This window comes from Homalodisca vitripennis, chromosome 3, assembly GCF_021130785.1.
Source record: "Homalodisca vitripennis isolate AUS2020 chromosome 3, UT_GWSS_2.1, whole genome shotgun sequence".
NCBI lineage: Eukaryota > Metazoa > Arthropoda > Insecta > Hemiptera > Cicadellidae > Homalodisca > Homalodisca vitripennis.
The window spans coordinates 41395001-41414609 of NC_060209.1; the positions used below are offsets into that span (position 1 = coordinate 41395001).

The following is a 19609-nucleotide window of genomic DNA, read 5'->3' on the forward strand; positions in this document are numbered from 1 at the left end:
TTTGAAAATGTAATTTAAATATATGTATGCTGTACTAAACTACGGAAAGGGGTTTGAAAATACAGTGATACATTTTAATATAGGTTTGCCAGGTGCTGAACTAAATTAAATTCAGATGAGTACAGAGCGAGAACGCGCCGGACTGCCCATTCCACTATTCTAATACACGGCTATCTGTTGTTGGCAGGAGGGGCCCCTCCATCCCCACTCTTTCTCTCCGCCTCGGTTGATCACACCCCATTAAATTCCAGGCGTGAGGAGCTCGTTACAGGCAGTCAGTCCGACCCGGAAATCCAGCCAGTACACTTTTACTTTGGAAATGTTTTCTATATAAAATTACGCAAAATGTATCCTTTTAGTATTTTGTATTTACTGACTTTAACGATAAACTAAGTGAAGTTCTATAAAAGATCTCAAGCTGACCTGCGTAGTCGAGAGTACATCCTGGCTGAGGCCAAGAGCCACCGTTGGGATAGAAGTCTCGGTGTCCGAGAGCTTTCTGGAATCCTAGATATCCTCCGGAGGTGTGGACCACTTCCACGTCGTCCGCATCTGTGATTGCCAGCATATCCTCGGGCCCTGCAGACTTGAATAGGACTTGCGCAGGGTCCAAGGCTGTGGCAGTATGATTCTTGGAAATTTTTTGAATAGTTCGTTACTAATCTTTATTCAAATATCCACTTAGTTAAGAACATAGGTCGTATCACTGACCTGTAATCTTCTTTATTCTGCCCGACTTGACGTTCTTGCCAGTGAGCCCCACCACGTGCGCGCCCAGGCTGAAGCCCACCAGATGGAAGTCCTGCATGTCCGCCCCGGTGGACCGGTGGAGGTGGTCCAGCAGGGAGGCTGTGTGGCGCCCCACCGGGCCGGTGTTGCGGGCGGCATTCCGATACCAAGGGGTAGCTGCCATTTCTCCCCAGTCTACCCAGAATACGTTGTAGTCTCCTCGTGCCAGAAATGCTGGGAGGGCAGATTTTTCTTGATCGTCATTGATTAAAAGAATCTATGTTGTTTAAGACAGCAATGTTTTTTTGAGTGTGATTAATACAAATGCTACTGTCAGTAATTAAATTGCAAAGATAGAATAATTTTTTGAATAGTAGGTATGTTTCTTGTTCAAATAAGGAAATTCTGTCTTGAAGCTTTACTCACTAAAAGGATTTAACTCGTTCATTAAGTGTTAAAATCACTATTTTTTTAGTTTTGCTCTTGTTCCCCCTACTTTCTTGCAGCGTCTAGTATCTGACGCTTTCTCAGACTTGACTCCTTAAGTCTGGAGTCATGTTCATCTGAAGACATCCAAAGGAAGTCGAAGATAAAGAAGGTAAACACGAAACATTAACATCGTTTCGACATCAGACATCTATAAATAGGTGAAGTGGTAGTCTCATTAGGTACACAATCAAGTGCACTACGATGTGATAGACGCGATCTCTAAGTACGGTAGAGCAACGAAGTTTCTACACATAACGTAGCTATGTTAGGAAGAGTCGATTGAATTGAATTTTGATTTTAGCTCCAGTTCTCCTTTTTTGAGCTTCAAATTTCCTTCATATTTCAAGTTGAGATTCTTAGTCGTCGACTTTTCTTGGATCTCTTTAGACGAACATGTCTCCAGATTGCAGGAGTCAAATATGAGACAGCTTCGGATACCAGACGCTGCAATAAAATGACTACGTTACGTACAATATTTCTTATTTTGATCCATACCTACTACTCGCAGATTATCTAGCCTAATATCTCTGGAGGGTAAGATAATGCCCATACCCCTCCCTTCAGAAGTTAATGAGTATCATACTAGGTCTGTATTAGGTACCAACCGTCTCTAAGGATGGGAAACATTAATGAGTCCGCAGCGTTATCGCCGAAGCCGTGCACCAGCACCTTGGACTTCCTTTGAGGCTTGAAGTACTTGAACACCGGCAGGCACGTGTCGTTCATCGCCCTCTTCTCTGCTCTTTTTGGGTTGTCCCTGGAATATTTTTATTACTCATTAAAATGCTCACTTTTTGAATACCGATTTTGTAGGCTAGAGTGTTTTAGAATCGACCTTCCCTGCCGCCGACGCCGCTATAACAACTCAGATGAAATGTCTTCATTGTAGTTCATATATCCAGTAAGTCTTTCTTGGATGCCTTCAATCATCAAGTGATTTATTAATATTTGCTTTCAAGTTTTCGGCATTCACCAACAAGAATACTACAACTCATTCTACATTTACACACATTTTTTATTAACACCTACCCTGTCACAAAAGTAAGTGATCAAAGTCATGTCGATGGTTTTTCAGGTGGTTGATGTATATATAATGTAAACGAACTAAAACCTACAAATCTGTGTCTAAAAGAGCAGGTTTTTTGTTTACTAACAAGGTGGAGTCAGCATTGAGACAGAAATGACGCTTTGCAAAACAGAAGAAAGCCATGATTTCTTCTTGGGTTAGCATTACCTCTGTTCTACTAACCCAAGAAACCTGGGGTACAACTAAAATGTACCTTTATCTGATTTCCAGTTGTTTGGTTAATTAAAGGAAGTATTACAAGGAATGAGGTTCCAGAACTCAAGATTTATACAAATTTGGATGTTTTAAAAATATCTTTCACATTTAGTGAGTTTAAGGTTTAGTTTTATTATAAGTTGAGACATTGAAACAAAAATTGCTTTAGAATAAAAACGTCATTCTTAAGATAAAATCGGCAAAAGGGATCTAAATGGTAAACAAGATATATAGTTTTATTAGAAAAATAAGAATTCTTCATGTTGTTAGCAAATGCTAACTTATCTATTACTTATTTTTGTGTTATTAACGTATGTTTTCGTGTATCGTTGAATACATTTTGGCGTACTCCATTAGTTTCAAAATAAGTTTATTGACTAGAAATCGTTAGTGTCTTCTATTAAGATCAAATGGCCCAAATTAATTTAACCTATTATTACCAAAATGTTTAGGCAAAATTTCGAATCGAAACTATTTGCAGGAAAGGAAATTAGAAGAAGCTGTTACCAATTTCAGAAGCAAGTACACAGATAAAAACATATTAATATCGAGTTGACTAAAACTTTATATTAAGTATACTTGTAAATCCAAATGTTAGGAAAGGGAGGAAATTAAAAATTAATGAACAACACATAAAAAGTTGTGTAATTATGCAACATGATAAATTTGTTTATATTGTGGTATTTGGTGTGGAGAGGAGAGGAGCTAAAAATGGCAATCTAGACGTAGTCATGACCTCTTTGTTTATGGTCTGTTTACATCTTGACAAAGCACAGTACAAGTCAAATAAACCTATTGTAAGAAATATAAACCTCACTACAGTAGAACCCCTCATATCCGGCCACCACGGGACCGAGCCCCTGGCCGGATAACGATTCGGCCGGATAAACCAACCTACAGTACACAGCACTTGACGAAACAAAACAATTGTACTGTACTGTACTAACCGCACTGGAAATAATCAACGAACTGTTTACAGGTTAAACCTATTAGCTCAACTGAGGACAACACAGGAAAATGTAAACAAATAGATACACCAAAATAACGCAAGAGTCGTGGGAGACTAGTGCGTGCAACTGCGCGTCTGCAAGCCGTGGTAAATAAATTTCGATATTGGCTTCCGAGAAGTGGCCGGATAAACCGAGGTGCGGTAAAACCGAGGCCGGATATGAGGGGTTCTACTGTAGATGATTAATGGAACTCTGGAGCTTGTGACGAAGGGCATTCCTTTTACAACTTGTCCCCGTCTCCCCCTTTGTTTCGCGTTATTGTTGCTACCAAAGAAAAATATGAATAAATCTAGTTTCGTTTTTCAGATTCAGGTGTAATTGTGGTTTTCATATCTCTTTTAATTCCACTCCATCGTCTAGAAATGAAGTATACTCGTTTAATTAGAATAAACAAATTTCTTCAAATTGTGAGAGAAACAGGATTTTCCTGTGATTTGCCATCGTACAGTGATACAAAACAATCGGTAACACTACGTTTCGAGATCTGCAATCTGACCTCTTCCTCAAACTAATACCTAACCTAACACATCTACAATCTAGGTTAAAATAAACAATCATACCATGGCGTTGATACACGCATTAGTTAGGAACCACAACAGCCGTGTTGTGTGTCTACTCCATGCACGCCAACTCTAAAAAGTGCACTTAATAAAACAAACATTAATTATTAAAACTGAACTACAGAAAACAGAATAGATCTGCACTCACCGACCAACCAAATAGAACTGGCCAGAGGCCAATAGTGAAGGGCGATCGTTATGAGAGAAACAATATGGCGGCATAACAAGGAGGGGCGGGAGTGGGCCTCTTTTATTATTGTTTCATTCTAGATTAACTTCTTAAAGCCATACTTTGGCTCAGAATTACTGCATTACAAATCTCTCATTTGTTTGGTATTGCAGGTGGTTTTATTGTTAGTTCATTTTTAGAATTGGCAAACAAAATATGATATTATCGAAGGTTTGGTTATAAATGTCATAAACACTAGTATGATATTTTATGACAAACCTGACACCACTGATAAAACTTAAGTAAAGCAAGCCTTATTCAATAATTTTGTAGACTAAAGCTTTGATTGTTGAACAGTCAATGAAATAGTTGAACAGATATTGCATGCTGTACTAAACTCTGTTGCCATTTCAAACTGGGTAGGTGCATGCTATCTAGCGGCAGTTTAAATAAACAATGAGTATTAATATATTACAGAAGAGTATTAAGCGTGTTATATTTAGCAAATTCTGATTATAACTTAAAAAAAATACTGATAAACATGAGATTAAATTTGTAAATGTATTGGAACACGTTTAGTATGGTAACACTAAATTAAACGCGTCACTGAGTAGTTCTAGTTTTACGGAACAAAGTGTGTAGCACATAATCCTCAGGTATCTATTCTCTCTTAAAGTTGAACTTAAATTCAATCTCTTTAAGACAAAAAGCTGAGAAACATATCAGTCAGAATTTATTTATTCTAATATACAGAAAGTAAACTTCGATCGGATATGTATAGAATGTTGCAATGACTTAACATAGATTTATAAGTTCAACAATTCACGGCGTTCAATAATGTTTAGACTATTATTAAGATTTATGTATAAATATTGTTGTGCAGGCAATAATTTTGTCTGAAGAAATGTTCAATTGTATTGCGAGAAACAAAGAGATTTTCCGATCATACATGTTGTCTTGTTTCGTTCATAACCAGTATTTTTTATTTCAATTTCTCAGTTCAAAACTGTTTTGTGTAACAACCTTCTTGCAATTTGCACGAATGGTTTATAGAATAGAATTAAATCTGCTTAAAAAAATTAGTAAACGTCATAGAATGCAATGTGATTACAGATTACGTAAAAACCTGACATGCCATGGTTATTTCAAGAATAAAAATAAACAATACAATTTATAAACTAAAAAAACTATAGTGCTATATTTATTGCGATTAGATCAAAATGTTTTGGGGAATTAAATTACTTACAGTGTAATGTGATTAAATATAAACAATGTTGTATATTTATTTAATGTAGGCTCTGGATAAATGTTAAAGTACAATGTATTTAGACAAAGAACTAAACATTCATTTTTTTTAATTAATTTTGACTAAGTGCCAATTTTGTCATGTTTGAAATTTTTATACCATTCAAACGTTTTAATCGTCACCATTTTAATGCAGTAAAATAGCTTTGATTAATTTTAAAGAAGATTTTTAAAGTAACAAAAATATAATCCTTGATTGTACCTACATATCACAATATTTTACATTCAAACATTCTATTCAGAGTTTACCACACAATGAGTATATGTACTCTCATGCCAATCTACTATTAATCTAGATTTTACTTTAATTATACTTCTAAGTATAAATGATCATCCAGTAAAAGTTCATAAATAATCAATATAACAAGGTAAAACAATAAACTTTGGTTTCTGTATCGTATAATATATTATAGATATGTATAGACTATGCAAACAAACATTCTCTATATAAAAGTAGATTCATATAGTGACCATTTTTGCTACTAGGAGCGCTAGCTCCTGTGTCAGTGCCAACGAACTATACTACTGGAACGCGCACTGCCCATAAGCCACATGTTGTGTTTTCCGGTCGCACACAGCTGTGCGTTACTGGTGTATCCATGGATTTGCAGGCGCTTAAAGTGGGCAAGAACTCACTGAGTTCTGTACTCCATACCAATGATGCTGATCTTAGAACACATTAACTTTTTATTGATTTTAAATCTAAGGGTAAATTAAGTAGATCAAGTGATGATGTACGGTATTAAAAATTGTAAAATATTCTTATTTGCTCTAGTTATCTCAAACAAATGCGACCACTTCTAAGTTGACGAATTCACTGAAAGCCACGAGTTATTTTTAATTAAAACTGTGACTAAACTATTATTTTAAATAATATCTCATCACATCCAAAAAACAGAAAACTTTTGACATTATAAGAAATCCAACTTAGAAATAAAGCAAAAATTGGTCAAAATAATTTTATTTTCTAACACGTAGATTAAGTGTGTCATGTTTGTAAATTTTATGTAGTTTACTTTGAAATAAAATACTGTGAATAAAAAGTTGTTTTTTTTCATCTGGGAAATATTTTAATGCCTGTAATCTTTGTTTCCGACTTTGTAAGAAAAATAAAAGTCAAAATCTCAGTTATTTTAATATTGTACAAAAGTCCGTTTTTTTTAACTAAAAATAAAAAATCCACGGTGAAAAGCAGCTACTAACATTTGTAATAATAAATAAATTGTAGTATCTAACAATTGTATTAAGTATAGAAGGCGTTTTAAAGTGATGTTAGATCATTACTATAATGCCTGCCATATGGGCGGAGTTAGTTCTTGCCCATTTCCAGCGCCTGCAGACTCGGAACGCAGCCCAGGATTTCGGCTCGGTTTCTCCGGCCCAGAGCGCGTTCCATTATTATAATTCGATGGTCAGTGCCGCTAAGGAAGATTGTGCCATTTTTTCTCGTCTTTTACTTGTTCCACAACACATTTATTATATCAGCCACTTATACCTCGTATTATGTAAGAAGAACAATGTATAATTTTTAAATCCTTTAACTATAAAACCCGTAATTATTCATTACGAATTATTAAAATTTGATTCACAATAATAAATGAAGGGAATGTGTTTAAAGGAGAGAAAATATGTATAAGTATTCTAGTTGTCTACAAACTTAACTTAGCTTACTTGGTTACAAAACTATACAATGAATATTTTAATAGTTTACAATTCAATAAATTCAAAATTAAAATCAAAATGAAAAATTAATTTAATTAAAAAGAAATATTTTTTAACATTAACTGAACATGTTATAACTTTAAGGTACATATAATAAAAATAAAATTTAAATCATTCAAAAATAATAATACATACGTAACATTTATTTATTAAGTTTTGTGATTTTTAAAGGTCATAAATTTATTAAAATACTCAATTTTGTATCATGTTTGGTCTCACAATTGCTAGCTCATAAGTAATTCGGCTCTCATAAAAATGTGTTCGACTTGTGTTTGTGTAAACACACAAGTTAATTAATGTTATTAGTCTAACGTGACATTACTAACGAGTTTTGACGTGAATCAATTTATAAAAGTCATATTACTTTATTTGTGAAATGTTTATTAAAACGGACTAATCAATTTAATTAGTTCACAGCGAATTTATCATTGATTCCTAGAAATAATTAATGAATAAAGGTTGTGTCCATAATAATTTATACATATAAAAAATAAAATAAGTTTAATAAAAACTGTTAGCAAAAAGTTATTCCCATGCCGGGAATCGAACCCGGGCCTTCTGGGTGAAAGCCAGATATCCTAGCCACTAGACCACATGGGAGGACGAAGAAGTTGCGTCCTAAATTCAACAGTTTAGTAATATTGTATAACAGTCGCGTCGTCTCCCACTGTATTGTTACGTCAGTATGAATCATTTGTTCATAGACCTGATTATAGAATACTGAGTGAGTAAAAGTCAGTAATCTTTGAATATACTGTACTCGACGCTTTACTACGGCTAGTAAAATCAATGGTTGTATTAAATGCAATCATATGGTTGTGTTATTGTATACTAGCTGTTACCCGCGGCTTCGCACACAATCTTTAGAAAAGTCCTTATATTACTTAGTAAAAGCAATTATGCGCGATTAGCCGCGGGTAACAGCTAGTTCGTCAATGCATTCGTTGTATTTTATAATGAAAACTCTTGATTTTCAATAAAATACCAATTACAACCAGATACCCAGTTACCCACGGCTTTGCACGCGATTTCCTGCAGAAATATTGGGACATAGGAGGCATATTTCTTTTGAACGTCTTTATTACCCTTCTGAGATAAATAGTCACTGAAAGATACTCCAAGCTCATGAACTATTTAAGATTTAAATTTTAAATCAGTCTCAATATGCACTTGTGAAATAACTGGAATTTTTCTCTAATATTCTATGATTTTTGTATACAACTGAACTATATTAGCCCAGCGTGGACAGGAGTCAAAAGTCGAATTCATTTGCACACATACGATGCAATAAATGATGGCGCTCAATGTAATTTTGAAACGAAAATAGGCATATATTAGGTACATATTATTACAGTCTAATGATTATGAGCTCCAGATGTTAAACGAAATTGCGTATGGTTTTTATTTTATCGAAACAAAATTTGCTGATTCTCTTAAGCTTACTTTATGCTTTCAAACTATAAAAGTAAAGAAATTTAAAATAGTAATTAAATTATAATATAAACATATTTGTTTGTCGTAATATATATGTTTACAAAGAACAGCTGATTAAATTTGAACAGGCTCTTTCACTGAATAACATATGTTTGCTGCAATGCATTTCTTACGGGTATTTCCGTAACTTTTAGAAACCAGTTGGGCGGAATCCTGAATCGGGAACGGGATAAAAAGTATCCTATGTCCTTCTCCCAGTCCTTAGCTACCTCCCTACCAATTTTCAGCCAAATCGGTTCAGCCGTTCTTGAGTTATAAATAGTGTAACTAACACGACTTTCTTTTATATATATAGATTGTGTTAATGTCCTCTCTATTTCAAACAATATTTAACAGGGACTTCTAAAAGTAGCAAGCAAGAATTTACTCCCATATTTTATCACATTAAATTTAAAAGTAAGAAGGTTGTGTAAAATTAAACGATTTAAATGATTTAATTGCTTTTTGCAGAGCAATAATTTACACTGTATAAATTTGTACCAGTGATAAATAGACGTTTTTCATCAGAACTGGAAAAGAGAATTGACACAGTATTAGCCTACTGTATTCTGTACATATAAATAAATAGGCTAGTTAGTACATAAATAAATAGGTTAAATAGGCTGTACTAATTTATGTTACGTGTAACATTTCCGAGGGGTTAAAGGGTAATATTTATAAAAGACTTAATTTAAAACTTAAAAATCCGTTTCAGGCATACATTTAAGTGTGTGTTTGTTAATAGCATAGAAGCCTACGTTTCTAATACTAAATAACAATAGCTCATTACAAATGACGTGTGGATTTGACTAAATTATGACAAGAAGGTTTCAAACAGAATTAAAAACATTTGATTTCAATAGCTTTAACTTTATGCCATAACACGATGTTCACACTGCAACACTTTGAATGTTTGTTTGCCCTTAACAACGCCCTCGAACTACACGTTTTACTTACCGCTCATCCACGTAGTCTATATAAACGATGACCGCGTCTACCAATGTAAGATGTGGTTGTCACCAGGCCCGTACTTAGTCCCTGATGGATATTGGTTGCTATATTTGTGTTCAAGAGTTAATAGGAATTGTGGGGGGTGTACTTTCGGTACTCCATGTCCCCCTCCAAGAGAATGAAATGCAGCAAATAAAAGCCGATAAAAAAGCTTATGAAATGATAAAAAATGCTAGAGTAGCAGCAAAAACTAAGGAGAGGAAACTGGAAGAATCATAAGGGCTATATAGACCTGGATTGATGATATTGTCTGAGTAAAGATAATAGTTTCTCTTTTGGCTTGATTTCCAAAAAACTCAAAATTTCAACTTTAGGTTGTTTTTTCCAAAAAGTGCTTAATTTTCACCACATATCTCTTTCAATCTCCTTTATTTGATATATCTGAGTTTACTCAATAATAACCATTAAAAAGAATTATTTCATAAATATCCAAGTTTTGAATGATATTTTTAATCATAACGCTCACGTGCATGTGAGTATATATATATATATATATATATATATATATATATATATATATAAAACATAACAGCTAGTTAAAAAGTAATAACAACGTGTCAAGAAGTTTGGTTTTCCTGGCCCTGGTTACAGTAGTTTTTAAATAACAGGTACGATATATTAAAGATTTAACATTAGGTTAAATGAGACGACAGACTTCCTTTAAACAAACTTCAAATATACTGAATTTGTTGCAGAACATTTTAATTATTTCTGTATAAGCTTACTGGTGATTGTTGGTAGATTGATTTTACTGCAAAATTTATACACTCTGACCCTCAACTTTCCTCTCATTTTATTAGTTTAAAAGTACTATAAGATGACCAATTTAGGACCTAACACATCACAGTGTACCAGACATCCCCCAGAGAAGATTTCTGCGTGCGCCACAGTGTGGTCCAGTATTCTGCTTCCAATTTCTAAGCTTTTACAATGCAAGTGAGATAAACACTAAATCAATTTCTTTACAGGACAGTAACACTACGTTTGAGATCTGCAATCTGACCCCTTCTTCAGATAAATACCTAACCTAACAGATAATTACAAACTAAAATTAAAGTTAAAATAAACAAATCATACCAAAGGGTATGTTTAAAAATAGATTTTTTTGTCCATGCTGGATGAATTTCTTAAAGCAAAACTGAGACTCCGAATTGGTTTATTACAATATCTAATCTGTTTGATACATTTGGTTTTCTTTTTAGTTCATATTTTAGAATTGCCAACCAAAGAGGCATAATCTCGACTGATGGTTGACTGATTGGTTGATCTACCAATTTAATATATGAACCCTCAATTAATTTAGTTTTTCAAGGGAAAAAATTCATCTATCACTGAACAATGACAAATGTCCGGAAAAATCATGTTTCCTTCATAATCCTTCCATCATTAAAAACAAAATTCAAACAAAGGAAAGATCTGTGTTTGAGAACCTGTGAAGTGATTATATTTTGTTAATTATTCTTTCTTTGAAATTAATTATGCTACTGGTACTGCTATTTATACAAATTTAATATAGGTACATGTTTAAAGACAAAACAATTTTTACCTGGTGTATAAGTAAAAATTGACAGTATCAAGTCCAGCTGCATATCGGGGCTCTAGTCCAGACAGGATGGCCACTTGCACATTCCCTTGACCATCTGGCATCAACATCCACTCTACACCCTCTCCATCCGGGACTGGCATGTCCTTCTCTACCACCTCATATCCTGAGAACTCACAAAGTCACCTTATTAGGATTGTTTATTTATTCATATATACTATCAGATTTCTTTGAAATATGGTTCTTAACTATACTATAAAAAGACTTTTCTTTTTTACATTATTTAAGTGATTCAGAACTAAGAAATTGGTTTCCTTAGTTTGTTCAACGGACATGACGATTTGTAATTGAGATGATAGTCAGCTTCTTATAACTATTTACATATTTTACTCCACAACAGTTCTTTTAGTTGTTCCCTGATTGTGAATTGTTGGATGGAAAGGTATGTATGGCTCCCAAATTAAATAGTGCTGCCCTTCAAATTTTTCAAAAATGTTATTAATCCATCCTAGCCTCCTAGACAAAAATAGTGTTTCAAATTGAGTATTTAACACATTGACTGTGGCAGATGCCTCACTGCGCAGAATGCTAGGAAGAGTAACACGTCTCACTCAGTACAGAACCACTGTGAAGGTGTTAATTGATTTTGATTGGTGTAATTATTGTTTATATTATAAGGGAGTTGTAGTCTGACTCCAAAATGTCATGGCAGGAGTTGATACAGCATTAATCTGTATTGTTGGTTTCATAATCATAAATTTTCTATAAAAAAATTATCAAAAAAATGAAGAAAAATAATAATTTAATTCAACCTTTTTTCTCTCTTTAAGGAAGGTGGTTGATATATATATATATATATATATATATATATATATATATATATATATATATATATATTCACTTCGAGTGTATAAAAGCAGAATTGCTCTGTTATATCAATTATTAGACTTCTTGATATAAAGTTCCTTTAATATTTCGGCTTTTTGCCGTTTTCAAAAAGGTATAATAAGGTATAATATTATATATATACTGTTGTTATTTTATATTATACCTTTTTGAAAACGGCAAAAAGCCGAAATATTAAAGGAACTTTATATCAAGAAGTCTAATAATTGATATATATATATATATATATATATATATATATATATATAATATATATATATATATAATTTTACATGTTATTTTTAGCCCTCATCTTATTGTAACAAACCTTTCTATGATGGACTGTACAGTAACTATTCAAAAGTGACAATTGTAGAACAAAACATAATCTCAGTTTCGTAAAAGATTTCTTACACCTTACACACCTCTCTGGAGGTCAAGTTCTTCATGACAGACTTACTCTAAAGTCTCTATTTTGCATTTGACACTACATTTCTTAAGTAGTATTTTACCAGCAAACCGTAGACATTTGGAAACAATTTTAAGACTCCTATAATAGAGTTTTGCTAGGAGACAAAAGATAAACAGATAAATAATTTATGTAACTCTATGATAATTTACATGATAACTCTAAGTGAGACCTTAATCAACTCCTTCCTGGAGCCAGTTTCCACTAGAAGGAGGTAATTCTGCATGACTATACTGTCCAAGAAAATACTCAAGACCTATGTCTTTGATTGGTGGGTTAAATTCTTTGCAGCGAAATACAGAATACATCAATTTAGTTTCTTGAATATTCCTACTACATTATTGTTCCATTAATAAATTGTACATTTGGACATGTAATCATATTACACAATTCAATGTGATCTTGTTAAGTGATAGTTCAATAAGGACAGTAAACTTATTGATAATTCCAGTCCAAAAGTCTCCATAAATCTCTTAATAGATTTTCTGACTTTATAGACACCTTGAATATGTCAGTATAAAACTGAAAAGTTTTCAGATTGAGACATGTTTTAATAACTAATACAAAGTGATGAACTAACCACGTTTTCCAGTAACTCCCTAATTGCCTCTAAACATTACTGGAAGCACATCAACTTAACTTACTTTGTCTTATTAGTCTCAAATGGAATTTGAATCATGATTTGTGATGTTAATAAGGAACTTTAATAGTAAAGTAACAAACACATTTTAGAATCTTTGGTTTTTTTCTCCTTTATACAGATATTTATTATTTAATATTACCTATTATAAGTTTTTGTACAAGGTTTTGTATGAGGTTTAGCGCTAGGAATAAAGCAAGACTACACAGATAGTTGTTAGACACAATTGAGATTCTGTAAGAAAACATTTTTAGTTTTCTGCTGCTTTTATTGTAAAAACCTTTAGTTTGCATTTGCAGTAATCGTTTTATGAAATCTTACTTTTTTACTATATTAGTGCTATTTTGCTAGTATATTTTGGCCTAAATCAAAATTATTTTAAACTTATCTTTAATCCAAATTATATAACATATATGAGTCTAATTATATTTTATTTAGATCAACATTTGTTTTAGAAACTTTAAATTATTGTAGTAATAATTTAATTTTTGACAGTTTAAATTAAAATCACATTAAAACACGACGATTGTGTAATCGTGAAATTAGTACAAGAACCATACATAATATGGTTACAACTGTTTATAAAAACATTAAAAATAACTATTGTAAATTTATAATGAATTTTGTATACTGTTTACTAACAAATGAAAAATAAGAAAAGTTAACTGAAAGGACTCACCACAACTTGACAAATCAGTGAAGAGGCTGAACACAAAAAAATAATAAACAAGTGTGAAGTGAACACCCATCCTGTGTCCCTTTTACATGTTAATATGTACTGTATATATAGGGCAGTGGTAACACAATCAAGGAGGCATATCTTGAAGGTTAGTGCCCCCTATAGGGTATATCTATCAGGACAAGTCAGCTGTCAGACTAATAAATAGCACACATGACTTACAGTGTGTTAAGACTGAGCTATCAGTTCTCGTACATGTATGTCCTTGTGCAGGAACAGGCCTCCTTGATCTTCTGACACCATCTGATCTCTAATGAGGTAATTTGTAGTCATATGAGAATGTATTTCAATTTCAGTTTAATCCCATACTAGAATAAGAGTAGTTTGGGTCTATGTCTACATATTTATATCAGTAGGTACCTACTGAAATAATTTTGTTAAAACTCCATCTGAAAGGTTTTTTTTTACAAAAAAATATTAGAGTGGGAATTGGTATTTGATAGAACATCTTGATATATCTTGAATTGGTATACGAATGGATATTATATACATAGTCTTCAAAACCTTCCAAAGTCCACTAGAACTTTGCATTCTAAAATGTTGGGAATGTGGCTGTTTTGACTACTTAACATTGGATATATTAGCTAATGATCAGGCCATATGTGCTAGAAATCAGAGATAGTGTGACTGATAGAAAGGAGAATAGGCCAAGACTTTAAAAGCTTGAAGATCCAGAAATATGTACAAAAGAGGAAAAGCTTGGCTCACTATAGTTCATTTAATAGTAGTAAAAGAGGGCAATTTATCTATTGAACCAGTGAAGGTACCTCTGTGATTTTCTCCGTTACAAGAGATCTAAAAACAAATATTAAGAACTCTTACATAATTGAAAGTGTTTTGGAAATAGTAAATTTAATATTTAAAGTATGTACCCCATATGAAGAACAATATCATTTTGTTTTAATTTTAGTCGATTTCAAATAAATGGAACACAAGATGGCAAAAAATTAAAATACATTAATCAATAAATCTCTTTAACAATTATTTGGAAGATATATCCATGATAATTACTTGGAAGATAGTACATGATTTCATCATGAGGAATAGGAGAATAGATGAGTTACAGAGTGTCCCATAAATCTTTGCCAACCTTTCCAGATACTATTACTGGATCAAAAACAAACCAAACTATCATATCAAAACTTTCAAAAATTTGATAATTATCCAAACAGCCGCCATTTTTTCACTTTTGTGAAAAACTATTTTCAATTTGTGAACGGCTTGTTATAATATGTTGAGAATTGGTGTATAGCTTCATATCCCAAATGCCTAATTTTAGAAAAAATTTTACAAGCTTTATTTTCAAAATATTGTCTAATTCAAACTTTAAACATAAATATCTTAAACACTTCAGGTGAGAAAAAGTTACAAGAATTATATTTAGACAATTTAATAATAAAATCCCTCAATAATGGAAGTTTAAGACAATCAGTTGACAAATAAGATAGAAAAATTGCTTCTAAAAACCCAAGTACTAAACAATATCCACTGTTATCATGTGACAGTACTACTTGGAAACCACAAAATTCTGCTGTTTTAATTTTAGCTACTCTAATCAACTGATTAGAACATCTCATTGTTGGGTTTTTATCATAGTAATCTTACCAATTGTAGGATTTAGTTTTTGTCATGACCACATATTGAAATAAAAAATATGTATAATCTACAACAATAACAACTTTATTCACATAGGATTGCTAAAAATATTTACCTAATTTTATTTTAGACTAAAACAGAGTACAAAATCAAATTCAGAAATGTTCGGCTAACTCAAGTGATACGGCTCAAGATAAGCAATCAAACTGGCAGTGGGAATATTAAACATCGCTTCTTTAATACTGACCTGAACTCTTTAGTAGCGTAAATCCTTCTTTTAAATCAAACTAATTTTTTACTGTATATATCTAAAAACTTATATTAAACGTATTAGAAATTATATGTAACTAAAGGTTGTTGTATTTTATAAATATTCTTGTATTTCAATATGTTTTCATAAAAAGAAACCTAATTCTTACAATTAGTGAGGATATGACCACGATCCAAAAATGTAATATTATAATATTATATTAGATAATATTATGATACTATGATTATTATGATATTATGATTAGATCAGCTACAATTACAAAAGCTGATTGTTTTGTAACTGTCCTAAATCAGGGCTCCTAATCAGGGCTGTCACATAATATCAGTTGATATTTTTTAGTACTAGGCTTTTTAAAAGAGAATTATCTTCCTTATTTATCAATAGATTTTCTTGAACTTGGTATTGTTTGATTTGTAATTACATTGTTTGAACATTGTAATGGTAACTTTTTTATTGTACGGTATGGATTTTTTTAGATATTTTGGTTAACCCTTTTAAATACCTACCATTTTGAAAATTAATTATTTTTGGCAGTGTAACAAAAGGTATTTCCTATTTGAACAGTAGACTTACTCTCAGTATTCTTGAAGAGAGTAACCAGAATTTGAATATCTAAATTTAAAGGCAGATGAGTTAAACCTTGAAATCAGTCATCAAACCCCTTTTAGTACACATGTTTAAGATGACAACTGTCATGAATGCGTATGCAAGATTTTATGTTATAAGGCCCAGTCGTTTCCAAGGTTTGTTGGCTGTGTGACAATTCTGTCAGTGACACTGACTGTTATATATTATTTCATAGCGGAAGAGGCATTTCGCTGTCTTGTAGCAATTGAGTTTCTACCTCATGGCTTGCGATAAGTGCATTTTGTGAGTCTTTGAGGGCTGAGGAGTCTCAGAAAAATATCTGTTACTTTATGCTCGGTATCGAGAGCAAATTGTATGAGTGTTCTTGGTGTCAAGTTGACTGCTTGGTCCAAATACGATACAAACACTTTCATACAAAGTATGTTACCAATATTATGATCAATATTAAAACTGGGTTGCTGTAGCTCACACTTTACACCATTTAACATGCAACTGGAATAGTCTGCTTTGACTTCAAATTCTATAGCCTGTAACATTGTATATTTACCAGATTTCAATGCAAAGATAGAAATTTAAAAAAAAAAAAAAAAAAAAAAAAAAAAAAAAAAACAGACGACATAAGCAATTTACTGTAATTCTTTTATGTACAATCATCAATCATGGTAAGAGAAAATCAACATGCTATTATAAATAATATTATAAATAGTAACCAATATAACAAAACATTTTGTAGAATCTTAATATTATTTCCATTACCGGTACTCTAAAATGTCAAGATAATATTGTCATTATATAAATTGTATTTTTAAAATAGATGATTTAAAGTCTTCAATATATTAGTCTTTTATGTATGGTATGTAAAAATAAGATTGACTAGAGTTTAAATTGGATAAGTTGTGCTCTTATCAGCGTTAATGTATTTTTATTTTAAGGTTAATTTTAGTTAAATATATAGTGAGAAACTTTCAATATACCGCAGTGATCTGCACATCAAGTCCTTTTCAGAGAAAACCGGACTGTTTTCAGACCTTTCCTTGTCTATTGTTTAGTTTTATCTAACCACACAACTTGTTAATGTGGTTAGATTATATTCCTTAGTAATCTTGTTTGTAAAGTCTATATTTTTTCGAAATAAATCTCATTATCTCATAATTGAGTGAGAAGGTCATCTGCCTTTTCTGTCATACAAACAATATCAATTACAAAATAAAAATGTTTAAACATTTAAAAATTTATGAATTCAAACATTAGCGTTATGAGAGAAAGTAGTAGTAATTGGAGTGCATGCATTAGGAAATCAGACCGCAAGCACCATGTGCGAGGTGTGTCAGGTGATGGCACAGCTGAACCACTGCAACTATTTCTGTAATACTGCGATAAAAATAATATTTAATAGTTTATTTCAGTCTATCAACGAACCTAAAATGTACAAAGCATCAAGTAACAGTCTAAATAATTGAAGTCAAATGCCAATGTAAAGGTCACTGAGGTCACTAGTGCAGAATTTACAGATTTTTATGCCCTAGGCCAACATTTTTGTGTGGCTCCTTCTGTGTTAACTGAGTTTAAAACTATACCTAAATAATTTACTTGTGATGTCAGATTAGACAGACTTAAAATACAACTTGTAGAATGAAAAGCGTTAATGTTTCAAAACTCGTATATAAATATAATAAATGTTTGAAAAATATAACTTTTACTTAATAAAAACTAATACAGATCTCTTTCTTTAAATTTATACAGACCACATCGGTAGCCGCCAGTTCTATAGTTGCATGTGGCTTTTTCGAAGTTATGAAATATTCGAATTGTATGGTTTGAAATTTCATACCTCCAGTTCTATGTGCTGCTTTTGTGTAATAAACAGTCCTATAGTTTTAATATATAAAACTGTTATAAAACAGTATATTTGTTTTTTGTGCAATTATGTGTGAGACCTCCAAAATTTTTGAAGGAGTAATAAAAAGTCAAGCAGAGTACTTTCTTTGAACAAAATAATATTTTTAGCACTAGCCAGTTTAGTTTTAGGCCGGGTTGGTCCACGATCAATGCAGTCAATGAGCTCGTATCCTTCATCAATTCTAACCTTGAAGTAAGGTTACCCACTGGTACCGTCTTGTATGACCTATCAAAGGCATTCGACTGTGTTGATACTCGTGAGAAAGCTAGAATTGTGATTAGACATCAACATGCCCTTTTCAAGTTATATCTCAGTGAAAGATACCAAACCGTTTGTTCCAAAGTTTTCTGAATATTCTGAGGTTAAGTAACGGGGTACCACAGGTGTCGGTACTTGGCCCAATTCTTTTCATAGTTATGGTAAATGATTCTTGTGTAACCTCGAAATCTATAATGTTTGCTGAAGGTGGAACTTTTGCCAAATCACACTTCCTTGCAGACAAAAACTGATAGTTAACTTATACAGGTGAATAACTGGTGCAGAGTCAATATGTTTCTGATGAATGTAAAGAAAACACAAACATATGTATTTTTCCTTTAGAAACTATGGAAATAGTGACAGTCGCCAAACTGTGAAGCTTTTGGGATCTATACTTGATCCTAAGCTATCCTTGAATCCACATGTTGACTATGCGTGTTAAAGGTTGCAAAGATTGATTTACCTCCTAAGAAACCTGAAACAATGCATTCCGAATGATAGCTTAAGAATGGTTTATTTTGCTTCTTTTCATAGCACTGAAGCATATGGTTTGCTAGTTTGGGGCAACTCCAGTTCCGTAGACAATGTTTTGATCACACAAAAGAAGGCCATGAGAATTTTAGATTGAGTTGATCGCAGAGCTCACTGCAGGCTTATCTTTGTAAAATTAAGATTATTAACAGTGGTAAATCTTTACATCCTTTTTGCTCTGTCGCATATTGAGAATAATTTTGGCAGCTTCACACTTAACAAGCATGTACATAATTATATTACTAGAAATAAAGATTTAATTAATAGACCATACACACGATTGAGTAAGATCTTGTCTTCTTATGAGTTTGTTGGTATACGACTTTTAAAAAAACTACATTTAAGTGCTCAGAATGCCAGTGTGCAACGATTTAAGAAAGACATTGTATGACTGGCTTATTGAAAGACCCTTTTACAAACTCGATGAATTTTACAGTTC

At 32.3% G+C, this 19609-nt stretch overlaps 1 protein-coding gene and 1 non-coding gene across 2 annotated transcripts in view; both read right to left on the minus strand.

Moving 5' to 3' along the window:
* The window catches only part of LOC124358160, an 85923-nt gene extending 71887 nt beyond the window's left edge, over positions 1–14036 (minus strand). The window contains exons 1-5 of the mRNA XM_046810454.1: positions 13967–14036; positions 11297–11459; positions 1824–1975; positions 712–963; positions 424–615 (exon numbers count right to left, since the gene is read on the minus strand). Coding sequence (XP_046666410.1) covers positions 424–615; positions 712–963; positions 1824–1975; positions 11297–11459; positions 13967–14036 — 829 coding nt within the window. The remainder of the gene's footprint in view (positions 1–423; positions 616–711; positions 964–1823; positions 1976–11296; positions 11460–13966) is intronic.
* Positions 7795–7866, minus strand: Trnae-uuc. The gene has a single exon. It is a non-coding gene; the product is annotated as a tRNA-Glu (tRNA).
* Positions 14037–19609: the final 5573 nt, after the last annotated feature.